We start from the raw sequence: 26,038 nt of genomic DNA on the forward strand, positions 1-26,038 counted from the left end.
ATTTTACTTTATTTTTTTAACCACATGCATAAACACCATTAGAAGGACCTAAGAGACTTAAGCCAGTTATTATTTATAATCTTTATATGATTAAGATAACTAAACATCTGAAAAGAAAAATATAAGAAGTTTAATCCTTATGCTTTTTTATTTAATTATGTTTTTGTAAGGGAGAATTTCACATAAAACTATATAAAATACACATACACAATAAAGACAACCATAATGCTTACATGAAAAATAACATTAAATACTCACAATTCTTTCCTAACTTCATTCATTCTTCTTGTCGGTTTTAAGTCTCTTGAGACCTTGAAAATACATTTAATTGCACAAGAGCTTGTAAGAGGGCTGACATGCATAAAAAGACTTTTCTGGTAAAGTTTTCTGAGAGCAGATGTTGGAGTTGTAATATCACAAACACATTAAAGGATTAACATTATGTTTTTTATTTTCTCATGAATTACACTATATCAAACAAAGTACTAAGTTTGTCTGAAAAACACTGGTTCAAAGAAACATCTCTCTTAAGTATGGATCTACTAACAGAAAGAAACAGGTCTGTATTCTATATATGGATGCAATTTTTCTTCCTACAGTAGTAGAAATTAATAGATCAGAGTTAGAAACAGTAAAATAAGTTTCTTGTACTTTTAACACAAAATATCTTTTATTACACAATGCATCTTCACGTTTTACAAGTTTTCTAAATGAAGGTTTAGGAAATAATACTTTGAGCTTAAGAAATTCATCTTCTAAGACCATCAAAAGTCCAAGGATAAAACAAAACTGTGACTGGCTAGAAGAGAAGTGAAAACCTTGTGAAGGTAATATGTTACTATTTATCTAAATGTACATTATTATATCTAAAGTAGTTTCATAAAATTTGTTAAAAACCTACCAGCATAGGATAACGACTTTCTGAGGATCGTTGGCAATCTTGTGATTGTTGGTTTTTATTGTAAGCTGGCATCTTGTCCAAATTATGGGTTCCATTTGTTACTGGATTACTAGAACTAATAAAAATTACACTTTACTTTTGTTGATACTGTTTCTTATATGAACTTTATAAGCTTGTATCTTGTCAGAACTGTGAGTTGCAAGAGAACTAACAAAATTTAAATTTCTCTTCTTGTGGCACTGCTTTTTATATGGACTCTTTCTATGATACGATGTAATTTTTAAAACTAAAAACAACAACAGCAGAATTTAATAAGAAAACACTCACAGTGCCAAATAAATGCTGTGAAATGGTAATTAATACTATTTTCATATTTCTTCTGTTGTTGAGTTGGGCTCTCTCTTAAGTTTATTTATACATGATGCCAATTCACACCTGTTAAGTGTTAACTAGCATTTACTCGCACATTGAAACAACACGATTGATATTGGGTGGTGATGAGGTCTTTGTTATAATAACTACAGTTATAAAAATAATTTAGTGTCAAATGTGAATAAGTTTTTTTCTGTCACTCTGTGAATCTCGTAGCATTTACAAAAGAAAAAAAAAGAGAACTGAAGACTGCAAAAACCAGATCCTTATAGCATGGAGTTTTAGACTGGATATTGCTTGAAACTCAGTTATGTGTGATGTGAGTTACAATTAAATAAAATTTGTAAGTGTTGTATCATTAAGCAGATTTTGTGATAACATAAGAAGTTACTTCATTTCTTGTTCTGCTTCTCAAATTCTTGAGACAAAGTTATATCGCTTACTCAGAGCTTTAGAGTTTTAAAAGTCTGAACCTAGTATTTAAAAAATTGGAAACTTTGTTCAACTCATGAAATTTCTAACAAGTACTTTGTTTCATAAAAATTCTGGTATTAATATTTTGACTGCTCTTAATGTAGAATAAAATATTCATTAAAGAGCATATCCTAAATCCATGTCAAAAGATTTTATTTTGCTGTCTTAACCAAATGTGTCCTTACTTTTCTGTATTTGGTTTATTATTTATACGTGTTAACTACAGCTGAGTGTTTAAAAATAACAAGATTAAATCACAATTTAAATTTTATTCACATTTGAAACTAACAATAATAATAATAACTGAGTATTAAAAAAAACAGTAAGTAGGTAAAACATGTTTAACATCTAACTTATTAATTCACTTTAGTTGTACTAGAATAACTTCCAAAATAGCATACTATAAAAAAATTTCTAACATAAACAAGGTTGGTAATTCTACAATTTACAATTCTTTAAAAACGTGTTTCTAAAGTTTACTATTATAGGTGAAACTGTTAAAGTTCGGAAAATCATAATTTAAATTTAAAAGAAGTCATAATTAAGATACTGATATATACATAGGTAACACTGGGTTTCAAAAACCAAAACACCAAAAACTCATACTGACTTTTAGAAAGCAAAATACTAAAGAAACTTATCTGTGCTTAATAAATAATGTTTTTTATTACAGAAATATAAATAATATAACTTAGATTCTTACTTTTCTATTTTTAAAGAAAATAATTAAGAAATAATTATACCACTACTATTGTAAAAATGGTTAAGTTTGTTACAATAAACTCTTAAGAACTTACTTTATAGAATTAAGTGGAGGCTTGAAAGAAACTGAGCTTCTTGCTGAAATGTGAAACAAATAATGATTTTAACAAAAAGAAACATATTTTCAAATAATATAACCTCTGAGCAATATGAATAAAGTAATCACAGCATTGCTAGTATTTATCCTTAAAATACCTAAATAGGTTAACTGTGGTGAGTAGAATCCAATGTAAATATACACAAAGTTCACTACTGTAAGAAGGCTTTTCAAACATCTTTGTTTTAACTATTATTCTTGTAGTTTAGGTATATGTGGTAAGTCCATTAACTCTTATAAAGAAAGCAATTACCGGTGAATTGTTCTTCTTAAATGAGAAAAAAAATACTTACAAAATTTCAAACTTTACAGCAGTCATTACTGGTGTAAAATTAATAACTTCAAACATAGTTCAAATCACACAATATTTTCAGATTACTATCTGTTTTGGAAAGTTATATTGATTGAATTTTGTTCTACATAACTTAAAAGACAGGCTAAACATAAAGCCCCATAATACTAGGTTACATCAATAAATTTAATATATATGTGTAGTTCATTACACTGACTGTAAAAAAGAAAGTAGTAACAAACAGAACAAATTTAGGAAACACTTGTATACTGTGTTTATGAATCCAAGTAGACTTGGAATATAGATATATATTGTATTTAAGGATACAAGTAGATCTAAAATGCATATGTACTGTGTTTATGAACCCACATATCTCTAAAACACACATTTAACAGGAGCAACCTCTCATAAAACTTGTATCTTACATGAAATAAGTTGAGCAACTGATAAAATTTTTATCTATCCTTCAGCTTCAGTCTTTATAGTATTTTAAAATAAGACAGCAAAACAATCTCTAATGAAGTTTGTGAATTACCAGTGATATTAGGTTTCAGAATTTGCTCAACATAAAAAAATAATAAAAATCCCTTTAATGAAACTGATATTTCACGTGTCGTGAGTATCATATTTCTTTAGCATCTCAAAATGAAACATACACAACATTTCTCCAGTGAATCTTTTATTCCTCACCTGAAACCCCAGGTTTCTAGATTTAATTGTTTTTGTAGCTAAAGAAAATAAACATAAGTAGTAACAAAACTTGCAATAAATCCATTAAATTTTCCAAAAAAAGAAAGAAAGATAAACAGGACATTAATTTTATTTTGTAAATAATCATTTTCACATCAGTTTAGAATATTAAAAACCTCAATACTAGCATAAAATTAAAATTCTAAAACCAGTTCAAATGATACGGCTTCTTTATTAATGGGTAAAAAAACAACTTCTTAATGAATCTTGTAATCCTTACCTGAAATATCAGGTTCCTTTAGCACCTCAATGTATGCTGCTGGAATAATCCCTCTGCTGTTCCCAATTCTACCTTCATACCAATTTTGGTCTACTCTTCGAAGCAACAGTAATTCTTGTCCCTAAAATTCCAAGAGTTTAACAAAGAAAATAATGCTACTGTGAAGGACAGTGAAATAAATCTTTAATTTATTGCTCTATAAAAATAATGATGTAGTTATCTACACATAATGGCACACAGACCTTACTAATGTATACATATATGAGACAACTGATCCAGTGACTCACTACTAAGATATATATTTGACATGTAATTAAGGTATATTTGTATGTGAAAATATACCTTTTAGCTAGATCAGTTATCATGTATTAGTATACAAAATAGATGTTTTAGAAATATTTGTTTTTACCAGTTTTCATATTCTGATTATCAGAAGATATTTTTCTGTGTTTTTTACTTTATGTATGATACATAATGGTAATTAATTAATTTTACTGTTTCTCCTGCTTGTTTATTTTGTTAAAGTAATTACTTTTACAGTTTGTTTTTGTTAAAACTTAAATACAAGTACACAAATTAATGAGGAAGTGTATTTAAACAACCATAATTTCTAAAAGAAAAGGTACATACATAATTGTTTATAAATAACATACAGTAAGATAAATAATATATATTTGTTATTTTTTAACACACACATATAAAGACATTTTATTGCAAAGTTCCTTTTAACACAGTGGGTTAGTACATGAAGTAATTAGGTCTGTGATTGTGTTATTGGTGATAAAGTAAGTGTTAGACCTGGTTTTCAGGTCAACAAATATGTAACAGCATAGAACACAACTATGTCATACAGTATGTTTTTTATTTAATTGCAGTTTGTATATTTATTTAAAAAAACTCTATTTTAGATTCAGAAATGTTTAATGGTACCATACATTTTTTAAACTAAAATATTTATGTTTCAAAAACAGTGTGTTAGGATTGATTATGTTTAACTCAAACAATTTTACATATGATACATGACAACCACAGCCAATATAAAGTCATGGAGGAATGATATATAACAGAACTACAGTTTGACATTATCATTATTTCAATTTAAAGCCACCAAAAATTATTCTCTTTCAGGAAGAATATACAAGAGCCCTTTCTGTCATAAAATATTCATATCCTCTGATCATAAAGATGCATTTAGCTCAGGGATTTATAATTGTCAATATGGAGATATCCATTGTGCTTAACTACATTAGAAAAAAAAGGAATATGAATCAAGTTGGGGTACCAAGACCATCAAGAAAGAGATGTATAACAAGTCATACGTCAGGTGTGGTGAGTGATGAGAAATATTTTATAATAGATAAGGATCCATAAACATAAAGGCAAAAGCATGGAACATAATTAAGAAGGATCTCATCTGAAATAAAGGCATAGGGGTATGGGCTCACCAGCATAAGGCTTCTAGTTTTAGCTCGCATTCAACTGTCACACAAACATGCTCCAGCAGCTGAAGAATGAAACAGGTTTTTCATATTAATGCACACAAAACCACAACAACCAAGTTGCTACATTCAGTACCCAAGGGTTTCTGAGTGATTGGACTCTTGAAACATGTACTAGAAATCTGTCATCTTTATTCACTAGATGGATTATTTAAAGAAGGCAGGGAGAGCTCATGAACATTAGATATGACAGCCTATAAAATGAAATATTTTATAACATAAACTATATTGCAGAGCTATTGTCTAGACAAACAACTTTCAGACTGAGCATGTCTGGGCATTGTGACACAAACTGAAACAATAAGGTGAGGCTTCAAAAACTGTTTTAATTTAACATACTCAGTTTTATTTATAGAGTTGAGGACATTAAAGTAAAACAATTTTGTTCATAAGAATAAGCAAGACATTAACTTTTAGGATTGAAAATATGTTCACTTGGCTGAAAAAGAGTTAATTACTTGATTCAGAACTTTTGTGTACAAATACACAAAGACTATCTGTAAATAACTGTTATTAATTTTGAGCTGATAAACAATATGGAGGTATCTAGTAAAAACACCCACCACCAACTCTTGAGCTACTCTTATCTCATCAAATAGTCACTACAGTCCTAAAATGTGAAGAAACTTTTGTGGACATGGGATATTAACCCTCAAATTCAAAATTTGGGTACACTAACCCTTAGGCCATTTCAACCCCAGGAAAGTTTATTTTTCTAATAGAAAAATAACTTTTATTACACAAGCATTTTCATCTTATGAAACATACATTTTTGTCATTATTATTATTATATTATGGATTATGATATATTAATACAGAAAAACCAGTACTCAGAAAAATAGATAATAAACAATGTAGCCCATGACACAAATCTCAATTTCAGTTTTAGTATAACATTATTACATTAAGCGTAAAACAGCCTCATCGAAAACTAATAGACTGGGAATATAGTAACAGTAATACGATTGCAACAAACAACAGTTCCAAAATATATTGATTACACTGCAAAAAAGTGAGTTTACTCAATTTTGCTCATATAGAAAGTTTACAACACATATAAATACTGGTATGTAAAAAAAGTTATTAATATAGAGTTCAAAGGTTAATTAACACAAGTATTGAACAGTAACAAAATTTACTTCTAAAGTATAGATGAATAGATAACATACATACAAAATATTAAAATGCCTTGTTAAAAATTTTATTTTATAAGACTTAGCAAATGCACACACCTTGTATAGAGAAAGTTCCAATGGTGTCTGAGCACAGAAATTATACTTAGCTCGACCTCGCCCTTCATCAGACATCTTGGGAGGTTGGATATGAGGTATTTCTTGTGGTATCAGCTAGAAAAAATAATTAGTTGCACAAACAATATCAAGCAGGCTAGAAATGTCTTGTAAAAGCAATATTTTCACTAAATGGTACAGTATAAATCCTGCTATCTTCAATGGTAAAATTTTGTTTGAATCAATTATCATAACACTCAGTTTTTGTCTGTTCTAAAAATATGCACACACCATACAAACCATATGTGTATACTTGCACACTTAATTTCAAAAGATGTAAAAAAAGCCAAATGTAAATATACTTTAGTAAGCATTTTGTGTAACAACAAATTAAAAATAAATCAAAAGTTGTAAAAGAGTCTAATATTAGGTTGTAGAATAACCTTAAGTTTATTTACTGATAGTATTAAGCATTGTAAGGTTTGATTGTAACTAAACCACAGGCAAAAAAGGTACACGAGTTTCAGCATTAATTTATCTCTTTATCAAATATAGGCCATGTTTAATAGAAACTTAACTAATGTTAGGCCAAAGACAAGTGAACTTAGAGATTTTGGTGTCTACAATTAGAATGTTTTAAAAATTATTCTAGAAATCCTGTATTTAAAGAAGTACTGTTATAATAAAGACACTAATTTGACCACAGATGTTTTGAAGGTCTCTACTACTATGATATAATGGGCTTGAGTTTCAACATCGTAAAACATATTTATTAAAATTTCTATACTTTGTTATTCGTTAACATATACAATTTCAGTTAAATTAAAAGAAAATCATGTCAAATATTCATCGAAATTAATTAATGTCAAAAATTCTGTTGACATACACCATCCACAGTCCTCCATCTTGCACTGCACAAAAAATATCACTTCCCATTATTTTTTAGTTTTATGATGTTAATAATAACAAAACCATTTTTGACACATGTAATAAAAGTGTCAAGAAAATCTTCTTAAATATTTATGTACTGCTGTTTATTAGGTTCTGTCAGTATTGTGATTGAACAGAGTGAACATTCTGACTGTTATAAGCATCAAAACTCTAAAACTTTAGTTTTAAGCTCAAGTAATGAGTTTTATATTTACAAATATAACAAATTACCTTTAAATCTTAACAAGTTAGTGTAGAAAGAGCAATATATATTTAATGTGTACAGATCTGTTTGCAGAGCCCCGAGAAACACTGTAGTATATTTGTAGATTTGTCACGCTAGAAACTGAGTTTCAATATCTTTGGAGATCAGAGCACAAATAGCCCACTATGTAGCTTTGTGCTTAACTATAAACAAACAATTTGCAGAATCTAATTTAGCGAGAAAGTAAAACTAAGTATCCTGATGCACCTACTATAATGCACTTTTAATTTTTATTAAAGTAAAAATAACCAGCATTTACTAATGACAAATGAAATATATTGTTCAGTTATTCTTATAAAGCACTTCAATAAAATTGTAACTTTCTCTGTTCACTTGAGTTTCTAAGGTAATTTAAGATATATTAAAGAAAAACTTCAAACAGTACACAATAACATACATAGCATGGATTTAAGTGAAACAAACTGTCCACATAATAAATAAAATTAGAGAAACCAATTTTGGAACATCTGTGTAGCTTCTTTAAGGTATAATGTTGCTTCCTGGCAGGAAAACTGGTCAAAAATGTCTTTATGGACCCAAAACATTGAATTCCATACAGGTAGTCAGAAAGCTATTGTAGATTGATTTTTTCTTAGACCTATTAATGATTGAATATGAAATAAAAAAATATTTGCTATTTTCAAAGAACTCTATTTTCACAATGGTTAATTAAAAATTACCATCTTAGGACAAGAGAAATCTTGTACCATAATAACAAAGAAAGACTAATATTAAAGCCCTCTCTATTGGCTTCAACATGAAAAGAGAGTCCCAAGATGAAATATTATAAAGAATAGCTCCATAATCATGTACAAATATCCAAACACCATTATAAATAACCTAACTTCAAACATAATAACTGAAAAGAAAAAAGTGTTTATATTATACATGTCAATCTTGTGAGAAAGGTTATCTTATTATAATGAAGCAATGGTGTAACCATTGTGTATCAATGTGAGTGAAATAATATACACAGTATAGCAATCTGTTGTGTTGAAATACAAGACTGTTTATGTCAGAAGTGGCAATAGAAATTTCCGAAATGTAGTGCCATCTATGAACTGGTATCACAAACAAAATCCCTAAAATATTTTCAAATATACTGCTGGCCAAAATCTTAAAGCCAATGAATATAAAGAAAAAATATGTACTTTGCGTTGTTAGACTTAACTACTTATTTAAGTAGAGCTCCAAAAGATGAAAATAAGAAAAGGAAAATAAAAATAAAAACTTTTTAGCATTTAATAGGGAAAATGTGAACACTATGAAATTAGCTTAAATACTAGCTGGTCAAAAGTTTAAGGCCATACCAAAAAGAAGTCCTAAACAGGGTAGGAAATGCCCAACAAGAGGTCTCAGTAGTGAGTTGCACAGCCTCATTGCGAATAACTTCAAACATTCGCTTTGGCATGGTCGATATAAGCCTTTGTAGAAGGCTGGCTGGAATGTAATTCCAAGTGGTGAAGATGGCTTCATGAAGATCATGCACTGTTTGAAATTGATGTCCATTTCTCTAGCCATCCCTTGCCATCCACCCCCAAACATTTTCAATGGGGTACAGTTCAGGCAAACACGCTGGATGGTCCGAAAGAAACATGTTATTAGCCATGAAAAAGTCCTTTGTCCAGCGGGCATTGTGGATTTCAGCATTGTCCTGCTGAAAGGTTCAGTCATATTCACACAAGCGAAGGCCTTCAATAAATAAGGATGCTCTCTCCAACATCCCAATGTAGCCAGCTGCTGTTTGACGCCCCTGTATAACTTGAAGCTCCATTGTTCCATGGAAGGAAAAAGCACTCTAGATCATGATAGAACCTCCTCCACTGTGTCATGTACAAAATGTCTCCAGTGAGATATTCTTATTGTGCCAGTAACGTTGGAAGCCATCTGGACAATCCAAATTAAATATTTTCTCATCAGAGAACAAAACCTTTGTCTACTTTACTACATCCCATGTTTGGTGCTTCTCAGCAATGTTTAACTGAGCTGTTTCGTGGTGTGGAAGAAGACGTGATCTTTGAAGACATTTAGGGTTTTCAAATCTTTTCTCTCGTAAATGGCGTCTTATTGTTCTTGAGCTGCATTCTGCATCCGTAAGGGCCTTAATCTGGTTCGATGATTGGCTGGTGTCTTGCTGGACAACCCATTGAATCTTCCTGCTCAATGCCGGTGAAATTGTTTTGGGCTGACCACTTGAAATTTTCATTCCATATCCCTCAGAGTCTTTTAAGAAATTTGCAACAGCAGTTTTACTACACCCAATCTCACCAGCAATGGCATGTTGAGAGAGACCTTGATTTTGCATCCCGACAATTCTGCTAAATTCAAACTGTGTCAACTTTTTAGCCTTTGCCACGTTTTCACTCAATGTAGCATAGGAGATGTCAGTGGGAGATGTTGACAACGTTAATGCTTGAACACAAATGACTAAATTTCGTTACGTGTTTACTGATTAACGCTTTGTTTTAGTATGGTCTTAAACTTTTGACAAGTTAGTATTTACGCTAGTTTCATAGTGTTCACATTTTCCCTATTAAATGCTAAAAAAGTTTTTTATTTTTATTTTCCCTTTCCTTATTTTCATCTTTCGAAGCTCTACTCAAATAAGTGGTTGAGTCTAACAATGCAAAATGCATATTTTTTCTTTATGTTCATTGGCCTTATGATTTTGGTTAGCAGTGTAGTTTAGTTACAACTGAAAGAAGTGTTGACACAAGAGTTTCTGAACATAAAGAAAAAAAAAGAAACCATGTATGGAAACATAAACATCTATTTTTCTTCATATGAAAGTTTCTGGCCATGAGCTTGAGTGAAAATAAAAAAGAAGAATTTTCAATAAAATCATAAAATTGATAGCTACATAAAAGAAGAATCATTAACAGTTACTGAATCAAAACCTGGCATAATTTCAACACCTGCTAAGTTCACTTCAACCTAAATAGTTTTTTAACCCCTGTATACTTAAGAAAAATTGAAGTTCTGAAGTCACTATTTTGTTTGCCATAAAATGTGAGAATGAAGAGTATACATGGTTGAATCAAAACTATGTTCTCTAATTTCAGACTTTGTAATAGGAATTTCAATTAATTAATTTAAATGGAAAATGCTTTGGCAAAGAAAGTCTCTGAAATGTATTAATAAAGTTTTGTAGCTTCTAGAAGTGAATGATGGGCAAAAGCATGTTATTTATTATATATAATTTTTTCATTTACATGCTGTGAGCAGTTGATGATTTTTAATAATAAAATATGGTGGTAAAGAATGGAAAAGGTGATTCTTTTTACCAACTCAGCTTTATGATATAATTGTCTCTCAAGAACAAGTACAGCATAATGAAAGAAATAACAGAATATTTAACCTACCTCAACATAACTGACAGGAAATATTCCAACCATACCATGGTGTTCACCCAAGTACCAATTTTTATCTATCTTCTTATTTATGTAAATCAAGTCTCCCTTCTTCAAAGTGAGCTCTCTGTTGAAAACATAACATAAAACACTCAGTTTTAAATCACTTCAAAAAAGGTAACTTTTTCCCATTAAATGGTTAAATAGATTTTCAGTAAATTGTAATATACATGATTTTCTAAGAGTTAAAAAAATGTATTCAAAAGATTTTAAAATTTCATATTATGTAATGTGTTAAACTAGTACTTTTTCTCTATAAATTAAAAAAAACAAACCCCAATAAAATACTTATATGGATTGAACAGTTTGAAGTGTAATAATAAACTATGATAAAAGCAAATTACATTGAGAAATAAAATGAAGTTTTGTGAAAACTGAATACTAAATAAATATGACTATTAGCTTACAGTGTCTGAGGCAGTCTGCATGAAGTAACATACAAGAATAAAAACTGTTTATATGTTTTATAACAAGAGTCTATTTAAGACATTCATTATTTAAAAGTTTTGTTTCTAATAACATATTATTACATTACTTTTACATTTTATTCAAAACAACTATTAGCATTTTCCATAGACCAACTATCCTTCACCTTTAATTGCAAAAATCAAACTTATTTGTAAAGTTATAAAACTGTGTACACTATTCCAACTAAACTCTATGAAAAGTTTCCAAAATAACTTTTCCTAAATTCAAAACTATCATATAGTCATATATAAGCCCCAAGATATTAGTTCCATAATTACAACACGAAAAAAGTCATTGTATTTTAAACTAATGTTGGTGCCCTGAAACTTATTACTACCAGTTTTTTTCAGACTCATAACAGTTTGTATCAAATGTTGTAATTAAAAAATAATATTGATGTCCAAAATAAATTATTATCATTTCCCACTATAACCGATAAACTGTAAAAGTTTTAACTTAAATAAAAGTCTCTAATTGATAAATTATATTCTTATTTCTGTGAATTACAATAAACTCTGCTGCTTCTTTTGGCTCAAGCCCATAATTACCATCTGTCTTGCTTAACTGATTAAACTGTCAGAAGTTTACTAGTTCTTTGTACAGCATAAGAATCTTAAACTACAAAGTATCTGTCAATTACAGTAAATACAATAATCTAAGTCTTTACTGAAATTTGATTTCACACTCAATACAAAGACTTGAGGCTAATCAAATAAAAAATTTGTTTGATATTAATGTTTAAGCGCCATCTATCTTACTACTGAACTTTAGCTGACTGACACAAAATGTTTACTAAATGTAAATTAGTAATTAAAAATCAAATAATACTGGTTCTTTGGAAAGTTTTATTTTAAATATTCTAAGAACAAGATTTTACATTTTTTTCAAATTGAAATGAATTTCAAATTTCTTTAAATACTGAAAGCCTTTTCTTATTCAGTTTGAACCCATGCTGTCAGCAAAAGATGCAACTCAAAATTTCCAAATTCACTTTACTCCTTGCAGAGTATGCATTACTTACCCATAATTCTATACTCTCCCACCTTTCATGTGTCTCAAGCATCAGGTCACTTTACATAAGCTCTGCTTTCAGGCCATACTTTATACATTTTGAAAGTTACAGCTATCACATAAACCTGGTTATGGGGAGGTAATTTTGAGTCAAGAACTTGTAGAAAATCAATTTAGTTTCAAAAATATAGAAATAATGAAAGTCAAAATATCCATATTTATAAGGATGTGGAAACTCGTGAATAGGAAAGAAAGAGAAAATTATAAACTACAAGTTACAACATAAAAAGACAATAATCTAGACTACAACAAAGATTTAACCAAGTAAAAACAAGAAACATAAAATTAATTAATATAACCAGATTTGAGGAAAAATGAGTGGAGCCATCCAGCCTTGAAGATATAAAGGGCAATCAGAAGTAAAACATTTCTTCCCTGCAAGTTGCCTCTTTGCTCATGATTCCATTCAATTCAGGAAAAGGTCTCAGATTTGTGAGTGGTAATATTGCATTTTACCTGTGGAAATAACAACAATGCAATGCAAGATATGGTATAAACAGGAGCATATCAGGAGTTGACATACCCTTTATCCTTGTTGAAAAAGACTAGTGAATCAGGCAACTGGCCAAGTTAGCAAGAGCTCAGGAAGAACCACAGATAGACCCAAACATTCTCAAATATGGGTTCTACAACTTTAAGATAGCGCAATAGAACAAAAATACAAAATTAGTGATGTCGAGAAAACCCACTTGTAGAGAAATATATATGCAAAAACGGCTCGCTTGGGTTGAGAAATATTTTACGTAGAAGAGCGAACAACGTTTCGACCTTCTTCGGTCATCGTCAGGTTCACAAAGAAAGAAAGAGGTAACTGACCGGAAGCTGACCACATGTTTGGAAGGGGTTGTGTAACTGAGTGTCAAAATGTAGAGGGTGGTGTTAGATGTTTGAATATATAATTTTATATTATTTATTTTATTATATTTAATATAGGTATAAAGGCATTCCTTTATATTGGTTTATTTTGGGTTTAAGTTGTTGTAAAAGTAAGGCTTCTTTAATTTTGCGTTTTTTTCTTTATTTAGTATTTGAGTGTTTTCTATGGTTATGTTGTGTTTATTTGACTTGCAGTGTTCGAAAACGTGTGAAGGTGACTTTTTATGTTCTTTGAATAATAAATAAAAAATCAACAAAAACACATAAACAAAGCAGCTCAGCTGTATCAGTTAATTCATTAAAGTAGGTGAGCAAGATCTCTGGAATGAGAATTGTTATAAGTATAAACAATGAATGTTGTTTTCCCAAAAAAATGTTCTGTTCTTACAATATCGGAGCAGGAGAAAAACCAAGGTCAGTAAGAAAAGAAAATGAAAGAAGAAAAACAGAAATGAACATTCATGATGATGAGAAATCTGCTTGAAGAAAAATGTATCTCAAGACAGGTGGTATGGGCATTAAAACTTTTAGTAAAATAAAGTAGAGGACAACATTTCGACCGTCTTAGGTCATCTTCAGATTGACACGTTGTTTTTACTTTACTTGGATAAACATTTTAATACCCATACCAGCCATCTTGAGATAGAGAAATGAACATTCCTCACTTCCCCTTTAGTAAGACTATCAGGATATAAGTATTTAGCTCTCCTGGAAAAAGAAAGAGTATGAATAGAATCACTGGCAAAAATGTTTGATTATTTCCTACCTAAAGCAAGCAACAAACAAAAATATGATTTCAGGAAGAGATGGTAGAACAAACACGTTGCAAAAGGTTTAAAATGAAGAAAAGCCAAACAACTCAAGACCAGAAGGTATCCCAGTGAAGAAAAGGCTTGAAACTTCCAGATGCAAAATTGAACAAGAACTAGAAAAGTCAAAATTGGAAGATGATGACAAACAAAAAATTGAGTTGAAGAATTCAGTGAATCCAAGGAACACGAAAATAACAGTTTATAGATAAACAAAATGCCCAGATAGAGGAGTCAACCAGAACAGAGGGTGAATGGGTGAGACATGCTAAGTCACACAAAACATTTGAGTAGATATAGCAAAAAATAAAACAACATTACAAACAGTATTCTGGAAGAGAATGATAACCAGAAACAAAACAAGATGCTAAAACCCTAATGACAAGCTTCTCCTAAATGGGAAACAAGTAAAATACCTGCAAAAACAAAATGAAGTAGGAACTTTTTATTTATTTATTTATTTTTAATTGAGGTTAGCTGATTAAAAAAAGTATCATAAGAACCATATGGTAAAAGACTCATAAGCAATGAAAACATCAGAGAACATATTTGATCCTAGAGGGAACTCTGAGCCTCTAAAAGAAAATCTAAATTACAATGGGAAAGCAAAGCTTATGTAAGATTCATGATGGTTGTACAATAAGCTACATGGAAAGTAAGAATATGTCAAAGTGATGAAATAATGTGTATGAATATTTGAAAACTTTGAGCAATGAAGTTAACAGCTTGAGTATAGACACATCAAGAAACGTTTAGTGTTTCAGAGGTAGAACCATCTGACTTGAAAATTAATTTAATCTGAAACTATTCTAAAACTGTGCCAGTTACAAATTACAAGTTTCAAAACTTAGTTGATTTTCCTTAAAAACTATGTAAACTAATGAATCAATTTATTAGTTTTTCTCATACTTAGCTGTCTGTGCCTTGAAACTGTACAATGCTCGAGCCATAGTTCGAAGTTCGGGAGAAACTGGTAAGGGAGATGTTGGAGGACCAAATGGATCTTCATAACGATTTAATGGTATTGGAGATTTCTGGGAAGGACTAAAGAAAATATACAAAACATTGCAAAAAATAAATCCTTTTTGATAATGGATCAGATCTTACAACTAACAGTTAAATACTAATCATTCCTACTGTTTCATTCATTTTGTACACTCATATGGTTAATTTACAAGAAACAGTGTATAATAATGTAAAGCAGCAATACTAAATAAATAGATGATTTATGTTTTATAAATCTTCCTATTGAAGAAATGTCCTTTTTACAACACTAACTCATATTATTTCTACACATGGGAAACTCAGAATATTAAATAAGGAATAGAAAAAAAAACTTTTATATATAGCATAGTTTTCTATCATTGTTTTGATTGTTGATGTTGCAAATCAATTTGCTAGAGCATAATGTGTTCATGTTCAAGAGACCAAAACCATAAAAAGCTATGACTGTCTTTCCTTTTAATTCATTTTATTTTTTCAACTTTTTTCCAATGTTAAACAGCATGTGTTTCCTATTTTGTAGATATGTAATATATATGTAAATAGTTTGCAAATATACTAATTAATAAAGGTTTAGAAACTGGTTTTACTATACCAAACACAAGATGATGGCATCATTGAGTAAGTAAAATGTTGTGTTTAATTTGAGTTTAATGGGCATTATTCAAAGTGTTCAATGCTATAAGAAAAATTAGATATGATCATATTAAGCCTACGTCAATGGTAAATTTAAAGTATTTGTTTCACTATAGAGTATACGTGGAGGAATTGTAGACACCTTTTTAATACACCTAGATAAACATAAATTATAGTGAAAATATTAATATAGAGGTTTATTTGTAGTATTCTATACATAACCTAAAAATGTCACAGAAATACTCAAACGAAATTGATATATATATTTTTTGTTAAGCCCATAATGGGCTATCTGTGCTTCACCCACAATGAGTGTCAAAATCCAATTTTTAGCATTATAAGTCTGCAAACTTACCACTAATTGTGAAAACAGAATTAGTGAAATTCTTATAGTTTTAGTCAATTCTATAAAATATTAGTATGAAAAACATTGTGGAATAAGATAACAATTAAATATCCACTGACTAACTTGTATAAAAGCTACACACACTTTTTCTCTCTCTTCCAAATGAAACATAAATGGTTCTGAAACTTATTATTTTTACAGAACTATACTTTAATCCTATTTTAGTCTTTTGTAACATTCTTCCATAGCCACTCTTCTGGGTCATCATAAAAAATTAATTTAAAAATTCTTAAACAATAATAAATACTAATTAACCACTATATTGGAAACAAAAATCACTTACACTCGATTTTTTTTTTCATTAATCAATAAATGAACATTGAATATTATAAGTTCTTTTTTACCACCTAAACTAAATGTAACAATTTAACTCATACTAGCCAAATATAGAAGGTACTGAGAACAACAAACATCAACATGCTTCTACCTGTCAGTGCTACTGTTCATAAAATATATAGGATCCATGAAGGCTCTGGAAGACTAACATACGGCTAAGGTATCCAGTTTTATAAAAAGTATATTACTGGCTCAGATATGTGATGAAATATCCAAACATAGATGAAATTCTTGATGATGAAAAACCCACTTGAAATAAAAGTGATAATACCCATACTAGCTGTTCTGAGATACATAGATAAAATGTTTCTTAAAACCCCGTGCAGGAATATATTTTTCCACTTCATTTTAAAGGACAATCTAGTAAATCTTAAAACTTCCTTAGTCCCTCACTGTCATTGCTTGTCCTAAAAATAATTATTTAAGTTAAACCACCAGATGGCTACACATTAGCTTAAACAATCATGCTAAACTCAGGGATATAAATACTACAAATAGTATTGTCAGTTCTATTTTTACAGTATTGGAAAATTAAAAACAAACAACAGATAAATGAGAATGGAAACTAAAGATCAAGAAATTATTGAGTTTTATTGTATCATGTTTTTTGGTAAAAATTTAAAATCAGTACCTGACTATCTCAACTTTCATTCTTCAAAAGTTAAAAGAAACATCAAACCACCTTCTTTACCAAATATGTTACACTAGAACTACAGAATGAGATTAACTCACATAAAGTTGTCACTATGTCGACGCTGTTCCATTTCTTCCAGCTGATGAAGTTGTTTTTTGTATCTTTCCTCTTCATAGAATTTTCTCATCTAAAAATTAGAAAACTCCTAAGTAAACTTATCCAGATACTTTGGCAATTGTTTATTAAATACAAATTCAGTAAATACCACACATGTAAGCAAAGACTCAGCAGAAACAATTGTATTAACTCAAAAATATTGCACTTTATTACACATCATATAACACAATGGATAGAAACAGTTTCATGAGATGGGGTAAAATCTCCTAAGGAAGAAGGTACATCCCTCACAGTTAGTTGGGAGACCTGTGAAAGAACTGCAAGGTATCCAAGATACCAGCAATATTTATACTAATTGTACAGTAAAATGGACATGTGGTATGCAAAATGCCAAGTTAGGAAATTAATACATTCTAAAAGTAAGTGGTGATTATATGACAGAATGAGCTTCAAGCTGCACCTAATGAGTGAAGACACCAAACTAATCTTCACTAGTGTATCTGAATCAAAACTTACTTTAAATAATACAACTTAGATGATTAATATTACATTACAGTTAGCAAAATTAGTATTATAAGATACAATTTAATTGTATGGATTGGGGTCAAATAACACACCTCATGACCTTTTAGAGAGTCCTATTCAGTGTGGTATTACTTTTTTTATGTTAGAGTTATCAACTATTCATTTTACCCTACACTAGTGATTTAGTCACAGTTCATGGTAGAAAAAAATAAATAGTATTCTATTTACCAAAAAACTAGATGTGTACTTCAGAGGTTTAAGAGGTTATTCCTCACATTATTACTACATTGGGAAATATGAGAACTCTTGGTATACATGAGACTTATCAGAGTCTACATCCAACTGAAATGTTCCATTCAGAGACATGCATATATACTTGAGTATATATACTTGCATAACATATCAGTCGTTTTTGTGTACAAAGAACGTGTATGTTTCATTAAATGCTTGTCATACTTCATGTAAATACACAAAGTAAATTCAGAGTTATAGACAACATTCTTTTTCCAATTTGGGGTGGTCAATTAGACCATCCCAATGAACATTCAATTATAGTAAATTTGTGACTCAACTTGAGTTTTTTTGGGTGAAAAATAAGGGAGTATTACAGGGAATATACAGCATGAGTAGTTCAGAAAAATTACTCCATTCATGAGCTGTTGTCATGATTATGACAACCATGATTATGATTATCCAAAACATAGCTAGGATGAGGCTATGACCTCTCTGACCATTTCATTGCTATGCCTCTTCTTGAACTGCATGTTTCAAAGTTGGGAGATTTGGGAATTCCTGATACATATAAAACTTGTATAGTGAAAATCTTACCTTTTTTGATTTATAAAAATTCTATCACACATGTTGATGTAAACAATACAGAAAACTCACTGCATCTTCTTGTTTTCTCTGCAGTTCCTTCTCCTCAATATAATCTTTTTCCAAATTTCTTACGGGACTTCGATAATGGATATTTACTTCTGACTCTTGATAGCGATGAGCAGGAGCTGAAATAATAAAATGGTAAACAGAAACTTTTTTCCTATTTACACTAATTGTTTTGTCTCTGTAACCCCTCTTACCCATTAGAAGAAAATTGATATTTCAAAGCTATAACCAAATATTCATTTCTATAGAAAAAAACATGTTTTATCTATTAATTTCTGGTTAGTATGGTGTGAATGTCGTACAAAGGAAATTACTTATTTTTTTTTATTTTTAGCTTTCCAATAAATGGTGCTAGGGAAAAAAATTAATTTCAATAAATAAATAACTAGAACTTTCAGAGTCTGTACATATTGATACAGTTGATATACTAAAGTGTAAGAAAATATTATTTAATTGGTTTTACTATTCTGTAACCACATTGGATAATATTCTTTTGAAAACAAATTAAAATGTGAAAAACTAGCATTTTATTCTAACTATTACTTTAGTAAAGAGTGTTAAATTACAGAGCAAAAACCAACTTTATACATAACGGGATCCATGATATACATGTGCTTTTTAACATAATTTCTGAATTATCCAGAATTAACATATTCTTAAAACTATAAAGTTATTAAACAGAATATAAGAAGTTTTATAATTAAACACAATATATTCTACAATAATCATCATATTACATTAACTGAAAGAAACAGCTTAGTGAACAGATATTTAAATCCAGTGTAAACATACAGTGAAATAACTTTATAATACTTAACTTCTAATGTATGATATCCCTTTCCAACTTTATGGAGCAGCTATTCTTCATTAAAAATTTCCCATCTAATTCACACCTGTATATACATATTTCTGATATCTTACTATTACTGCATCATATTACTTTAAGAATTTCATTTAAGGCAAAACGGAAGTGTAGAAATGTTAGAAAGATCTGTCATAATAATGTTTCTTGAAACACTGGATTGTAGGTTTTTACATTTCTGATCTGTTGAAAAATTAGCAAGTAAAAATATAAGTCTTTCAAATATTTTTCATATTTTATTGGCATGCAGTCCTCAATTAAATAAGTATACTCCAGTTTTGTACTGATGAGCAAGTTTAACAGTGTAAAGAACAAATTCTGATTGAAATGTTTAGGAAAACTTTCAAAATTCTTGTTTCCTTATTATTAAATGAGATATGTTTTTGCAAAGTCATTTCTGATATTTACAGAATAATAAAGTATTATGTAAAATTAATGTGTTAGAAAAACTAAATGCATGTTTTATTTGAAAATTTTCATTTTTAATTAACACTTTACACTTACTTCAGAAAAGAGCTAAAGAAGTTATAAATTGTTTTTTAATATTGTGTTTTGGCTTGAAATGATATTTTATCCCTTGATTTTATCTACTAAACTAAGACCTAACCTAGTTCACTTATTCCCCAAAACAAAGTATAACTTTAAACATAATTCAGCTTCACTTAAAAAGCTTTATAATTAATATTCACTATGAGTTAATTACCATAACATTGGCTTCTGAGGATCCTAACAGAATATCTCTCACATGAAATAAGAAACCTTTTCTAATGGGATGGAACAGCCTTCAAAAATACTTTTTGCCACTTAGAGTAGTAGAATTAATTTATTCAAAGAAATTACATAACTGAATATGACAATTTTTTCTGTTAATACTAAATGTTATGAACAACATCGCAATAAAAAGAAAATTAAATGACCTGTCTCTCTTGGCTTTCCTTCTACAAAAGAATACAAGATATCTAATGAACTAGATTTTTTCTAACTTCAACTTTTATCTCCCTGTATATTCTTAAAGTCTGTGGATGTGTATAAAAAATAATAACACATGTCAAGTAGGTTACATGGATGTAGGAGAATTTTAAATACTTACTGAAAATTGGGTAACCATGGAGGTTGAGAATTTATTTTCAATTTACATGTAACAAAAAACTTTTAGCTGTTATTATATCTATAACTAAAACTATCTAGCAAAAGAATTTCGATTTTATGGGGAAAAACAATCAATTTACTTTTGCAAGAATACCAACATAAGTCTTAATATACTGTTTTTATAAATTTTAAATATCCTGTAGCTTTAAAAACAGAACCTAGAAGGGTAACTTCCAGGTTATGAAGCTGTCATTCACATCCAAATTTAACTTCTTGGTTGAACTTTGTTGCAAAACATCTATAAATGGCAGAAATTATATTTACATACTAAGGTCTTGAACTTGAAGTACATAATACAGTATGCTTTTTTATGATTACCAATCGATTCTAATTGAAAAGCATCAGAACATACACTTCCAATGGTTTCAAGGTAAGAAAACAGCATAAACAAACCAGACACACTTATCTACATTTACTTTTATCCACTGCATCATTAAAGATTAAAAACACGTGAGATTCTCACTCAGGATGACACGCTTATCCTTTCCAAGAACGGCAGGAGTTAGAGCTGTATATTCTTAACTATATTTGTGCAGTAAGAACACTGATATACAAGCTTAATATTTATCCATGAAAGTAAAAAAGATTAAAGTTCAGCAAAAGTAGCAAATTATTAAGCAATACATTTCTAAAGAAATTTCCATTTGTCTTTTTTCTATTTGAAGGACAAATTGAAATAAAATACTGAGTGGTCCTTGATGAAAAATGTGTTTACATCTTTTCTGAGCAATAATATTCACATTTTCAGCACTTGATACACTGGCACAATTCCTTCCCGATCAATATTAATAACAGCTTAACATGATATAATTAAGTAACAGTTTTTCTATTTGTGAAACTTTATGAGTGTAACAAGGTCACTTACAAACACCTTTAGCTGTAATCCAAATGCTTGGAAAGTTGCCAATTTCTTAGCTGTACTAAAAAATACTAGAGTAATAATGGATCACATTTAAGGTTAAAGTATATAGAAACATATACTTCAAAACATTCCAAATCAGATTAATACAGCAATTTTTAGTGTTTATAACTATGAGACAGAATGATACTTATGTGTGAAAATAATTTAAATAATTTCTGAAAACTTTCCATAGATAACATTACTTTAATATGGATTTAAAATGATAGTGAAAGTTTTAAATTTAAAAACTATTTCACCATATTGGTAATAAAACTTTTATTCTGTCGTGGCATAAGTTAAATATCATGTCTCATAATAACCATTAATTAAAATATGATAAAATAAAAAAGCATCTCCTCATATCAAAATATTTTGCTAATTACCCTAAAACAAAAACAAATTCAAGTAATACAATATTTTTCAAAAATTCATAATCATATTACATCCCTGTAATCTACCTGACTTTATGTTTAACCATCAATTCTCTATTATCTACAATCACTAAAGCTTATATAATATATGCACTTTTTAATATTACTTTCCTTGATAGTGATAAATCTAGACAAAAAGGTATTGCTAGAGCAATAGACTGATAAAAATCCACAATCACCATAAAGATTTTTCTTTAACTGTTTTCCCACACCTCTGGTACTGGATATTAATTATTGTTTCCTGATAATATGACATGCCAGTGTGCAAAACTAACATTTTAGAAATTTATACCAGTCATAATCCAAAGCAAAATCATAATCATAACTGTAAAAAAAGCTATTATTTTAAAATATATAGATATTTTGTAAATCCATTTGTATGAAATATTTATTTTGCACTGAATTATATTTTTGCAGTATACAAGCCTCAGTCATAAAATTTCTTACTTACTAAGATCATTATCGCATATTTCACTTATAAAACATTGACAGGAATCTTTTTGGTCTTTGAAACAATTAAAAGAACAAAGCTGCATTACTTTGTCTCTAAATCGTTTCTTATTGCAAAAAAGAAAGCTACAAAATTGTACAGATTTGAAAGGTATCATAGAAGCCCAGCTTTGTTTGAAAGAGGAGAGCTTAAACAAGCAACAGCTACTCGACAAAGTAAGACATAATTTGTTTATTTTGTTTATGAGAACCTCTGAGAAACTTAATTTTTACTGTTGTATCTCTGTCAAGTTACTGTTTTTGTAATTATAAGCTAACAGAATTGGGCTGATACTTCAGCATAAAATGTTCAGCACATACTTAACAAGAATCTATAATAATAAAGGGGCATATCTGTGTGTCTGTACGTGTGACCACCATAACTCTGAGATAAAGGAACCTAGGAACTTGAAATTTTGCACACATACCAAACAGATCATGAAGGTGTGCACCTGGATATTATTACTTATCCATGAACGTGCAAGCATCTTTTCATGAGGTAAGCAAGCAAAAAAAAAAAAAAAAAATTTAACCTTCCTAGCACTAACAGCAAATAGCTTAGTAATCATAAATTTTGCAGCCATACTAAGTGGGCCCTAATGGTCAGCATCTGGGTATTATTACATATCTTATTCACAGTCATTCATGTATTTGCATCTTGTTAATTAGGCTAGCTAGACATATACGCAAGTGTATATCTTTTTTAATGCAGCAATCTACCAGAAAGCTACATAGAAAAAAACTGGTTCCTTATATAACAATTCCAATAAATAGAAAAGCCAGTGGATTTTAAGAACAATGTGTTCCAACAAGGACTTTTATATTATGTTGCTTAGAAATTAAAGTATAACCTAATATTGTTGTTACGAAGCTATGTGCTGAGAGTATAAAATGAAATATATAAACTACAAAATTTTCAAAAATACTTGTTGCTTCCTAATTTAAAGGTACCATTAATTAAAGAGGCTTATTTTTATTATTTAAGTTTAAAATCAGAAGACAAGTCAGAGGGTATGTTATCTTTATAAGCAGGCCATATCCCATAAAGGAGTAACAACACTTTTGTTATAACCTATATACCTTATAGGTTATACTTTTTATGCTAAAATGGTTTCAGAATACAAACACTGACATAGTCATCTAAAATAAATCAACCTAATAGCCCAAGCAAAGCCAGGTAGTTTTGCTTGTTTATAATAAAAGTGTGGTAGGTACCTGTGAAGTTACTTTGATCCTTTTAGTGTATCTGATTGCTTGAAACTCACATAAGACTCTCCATTATTTTTTGAGAAATCTTATGTATAGCTCTTACAACTAAGCCTTGTTTTGTTAGGATTAATTTTTAAAATCAGATTAGAGTCTTGTTACTAAGCTAATTCTTTTAAATGTAAATAAACAGCAACTGTGTATGAAGAGATTTTTATTGTTTTAAGGTGTGTTTTTTTCAGACAGACATAGCTACTCACATTTTAGAAGTTAAATAAGCATAGTTTATTAAGAAATCTACAGCATGATGCAAAATATCTATATAATAAGATTCAGTGTGTGTGTGTATCACATTATTCCTTCTACACTGCTAGTTCTACTGACTTCTAAATGGTGCCAAATGAATAGGCTCAGACCCAAAACTTGCACAAAGGTAAAAAAAACAAAAAAAAAACACTTTTCATTCAGGCCCTTAGTAATTAAACCATCAAATCTGTATTATAGCAGCCCTGTAAATTTTGATCATAGGCCTATGAATTTACTAAAAGGTGCCAAACAAATCATATCACTTTTATGGTGATTCCTTGAAAGTGGACCTCAGATTTGTCATTTATTTGCATTATAACACATAAATAAGTATGCCTGCTAATTAGTATTCATAATTTGATGTTTATAGAAATATAAATTAATATTATAGTAGTAATGATCTTTAAACTGAAAAAGTTAAAATAGTAGTTCAAGCATTATATTTGTATTATAGCTGCCCTGTAAGTGTGAACCACAGACCTATGGGTTTTCTAGAAATACTTGTAGCTTAATAAAATTGTTCCTTGGGGTAAAGTTTGTTTTTCAGCTGAATCTTTAAGTATGTATTTAATTTCACTGGTATTCATCCAAGAACACTACCACATTATATTCCAATAAACTTCCAACTATAATGCAGTGGTTTATTTTTATGCTTTCTACAAATAAGAATGTTCTATACATTGTTTCAACTTTTAATTTTTCATAAATATATAAGCTTAGCAAGTTACATTTAAAACATGAATACTATTGTAGTATAAAGATCAATGATATACACACTGACACATCATATAGTTCACAAGAATAGCTTCAAAAATTAATGGTTATGGAATAACAAGATGAAAAGTAAATTAAGTGCAAATACACCCAAAAAAACTAATAAGAGAGAAACAGTTAAAAAAATAAATGGATGGTTAGGTTAAAAGACAGTAAGTTTTGTGTCCAGTTGCAAAAAAATTAATAAAGCATAGAATTTCTGATATTTACTCTCTCCTACCTGGTCCATGTGTAGCACTAGAATAATGTGCTTATAAGAAGTCAGTCTCTACATGCCTGGATGGTGATGGTGGTGGGCCAATCAATGGTTCTGTTTCAAACAAGTCTCTTTATAGTAAAATAGCAATAGCAGCATTCACCATGCAAGGAGTTTATTAACATTTTGAGTTTCAGTGACATTACTAAGCTTTAAGTACTGATATAATAAATACACTACACTAATTGTTATTTTGCTTTAAGTGTATTAAAAAAATATAATAAAAAAACTCAAACAAGTGTGATCATAACCCGTTACAGACTGGCACAGCATGCTTAATGCTGGACTTCATCTGCTACTGCCTCAAGTTAATTTTAGAACAGTATGGACAAAGATACTGTATGTTTTACAAACAAGTTCCAGTAAACTATACTTCTTCTTAGGCTCCTGCCCCCCCCCCCCCCAATGGGACAGTGGTCAGTCTATGGATTTGTAATGCTAAAATCAGGGACTCAATTCCCCTTGGTGGACACAGCACATAGCCTGACGTGACTTTGCTATAAAAAACACATGCACATACACACTCAGAGAAGTTTCAAATCAATAAGCAATGAAACATGTGAGTTTCTTTAATGTTCAAACTAAGAGCTACATAAGGCTATTTGTGCTAGCTGTCCCAATTTTGAAGCAACTGATTACAGGGAGAGCAGCTTGTCAACATCACTTCCTGCAAACTTATGAGGCAGTCTTGTTAAACT

The 26,038-nt window shown here is 29.7% G+C and overlaps 1 protein-coding gene across 35 annotated transcripts in view; it reads right to left on the reverse strand.

Moving 5' to 3' along the window:
- LOC143255824 (uncharacterized) overlaps positions 1 to 26,038 on the reverse strand; it is a 201,908-nt gene that overhangs the window by 6,628 nt on the left and 169,242 nt on the right. For all 35 annotated transcript variants that reach the window (XR_013030880.1, XR_013030877.1, XR_013030874.1 and 32 more), the window contains 9 exons: positions 18,970 to 19,085; positions 17,538 to 17,626; positions 15,335 to 15,469; positions 11,154 to 11,268; positions 6,600 to 6,713; positions 3,869 to 3,989; positions 2,545 to 2,587; positions 902 to 1,016; positions 259 to 311 (listed from right to left, as the gene is read on the reverse strand). Coding sequence is in view for 3 of the 35 variants with exons in the window: in XM_076512124.1 (XP_076368239.1) it covers positions 259 to 311; positions 902 to 1,016; positions 2,545 to 2,587; positions 3,869 to 3,989; positions 6,600 to 6,713; positions 11,154 to 11,268; positions 15,335 to 15,469; positions 17,538 to 17,626; positions 18,970 to 19,085 (901 nt within the window). In the remaining 32 variants the exon portion in view is untranslated. The remainder of the gene's footprint in view (positions 1 to 258; positions 312 to 901; positions 1,017 to 2,544; positions 2,588 to 3,868; positions 3,990 to 6,599; positions 6,714 to 11,153; positions 11,269 to 15,334; positions 15,470 to 17,537; positions 17,627 to 18,969; positions 19,086 to 26,038) is intronic.

The sequence above is a fragment of the Tachypleus tridentatus genome, chromosome 7 (genome assembly GCF_004210375.1).
Source record: "Tachypleus tridentatus isolate NWPU-2018 chromosome 7, ASM421037v1, whole genome shotgun sequence".
NCBI lineage: Eukaryota > Metazoa > Arthropoda > Merostomata > Xiphosura > Limulidae > Tachypleus > Tachypleus tridentatus.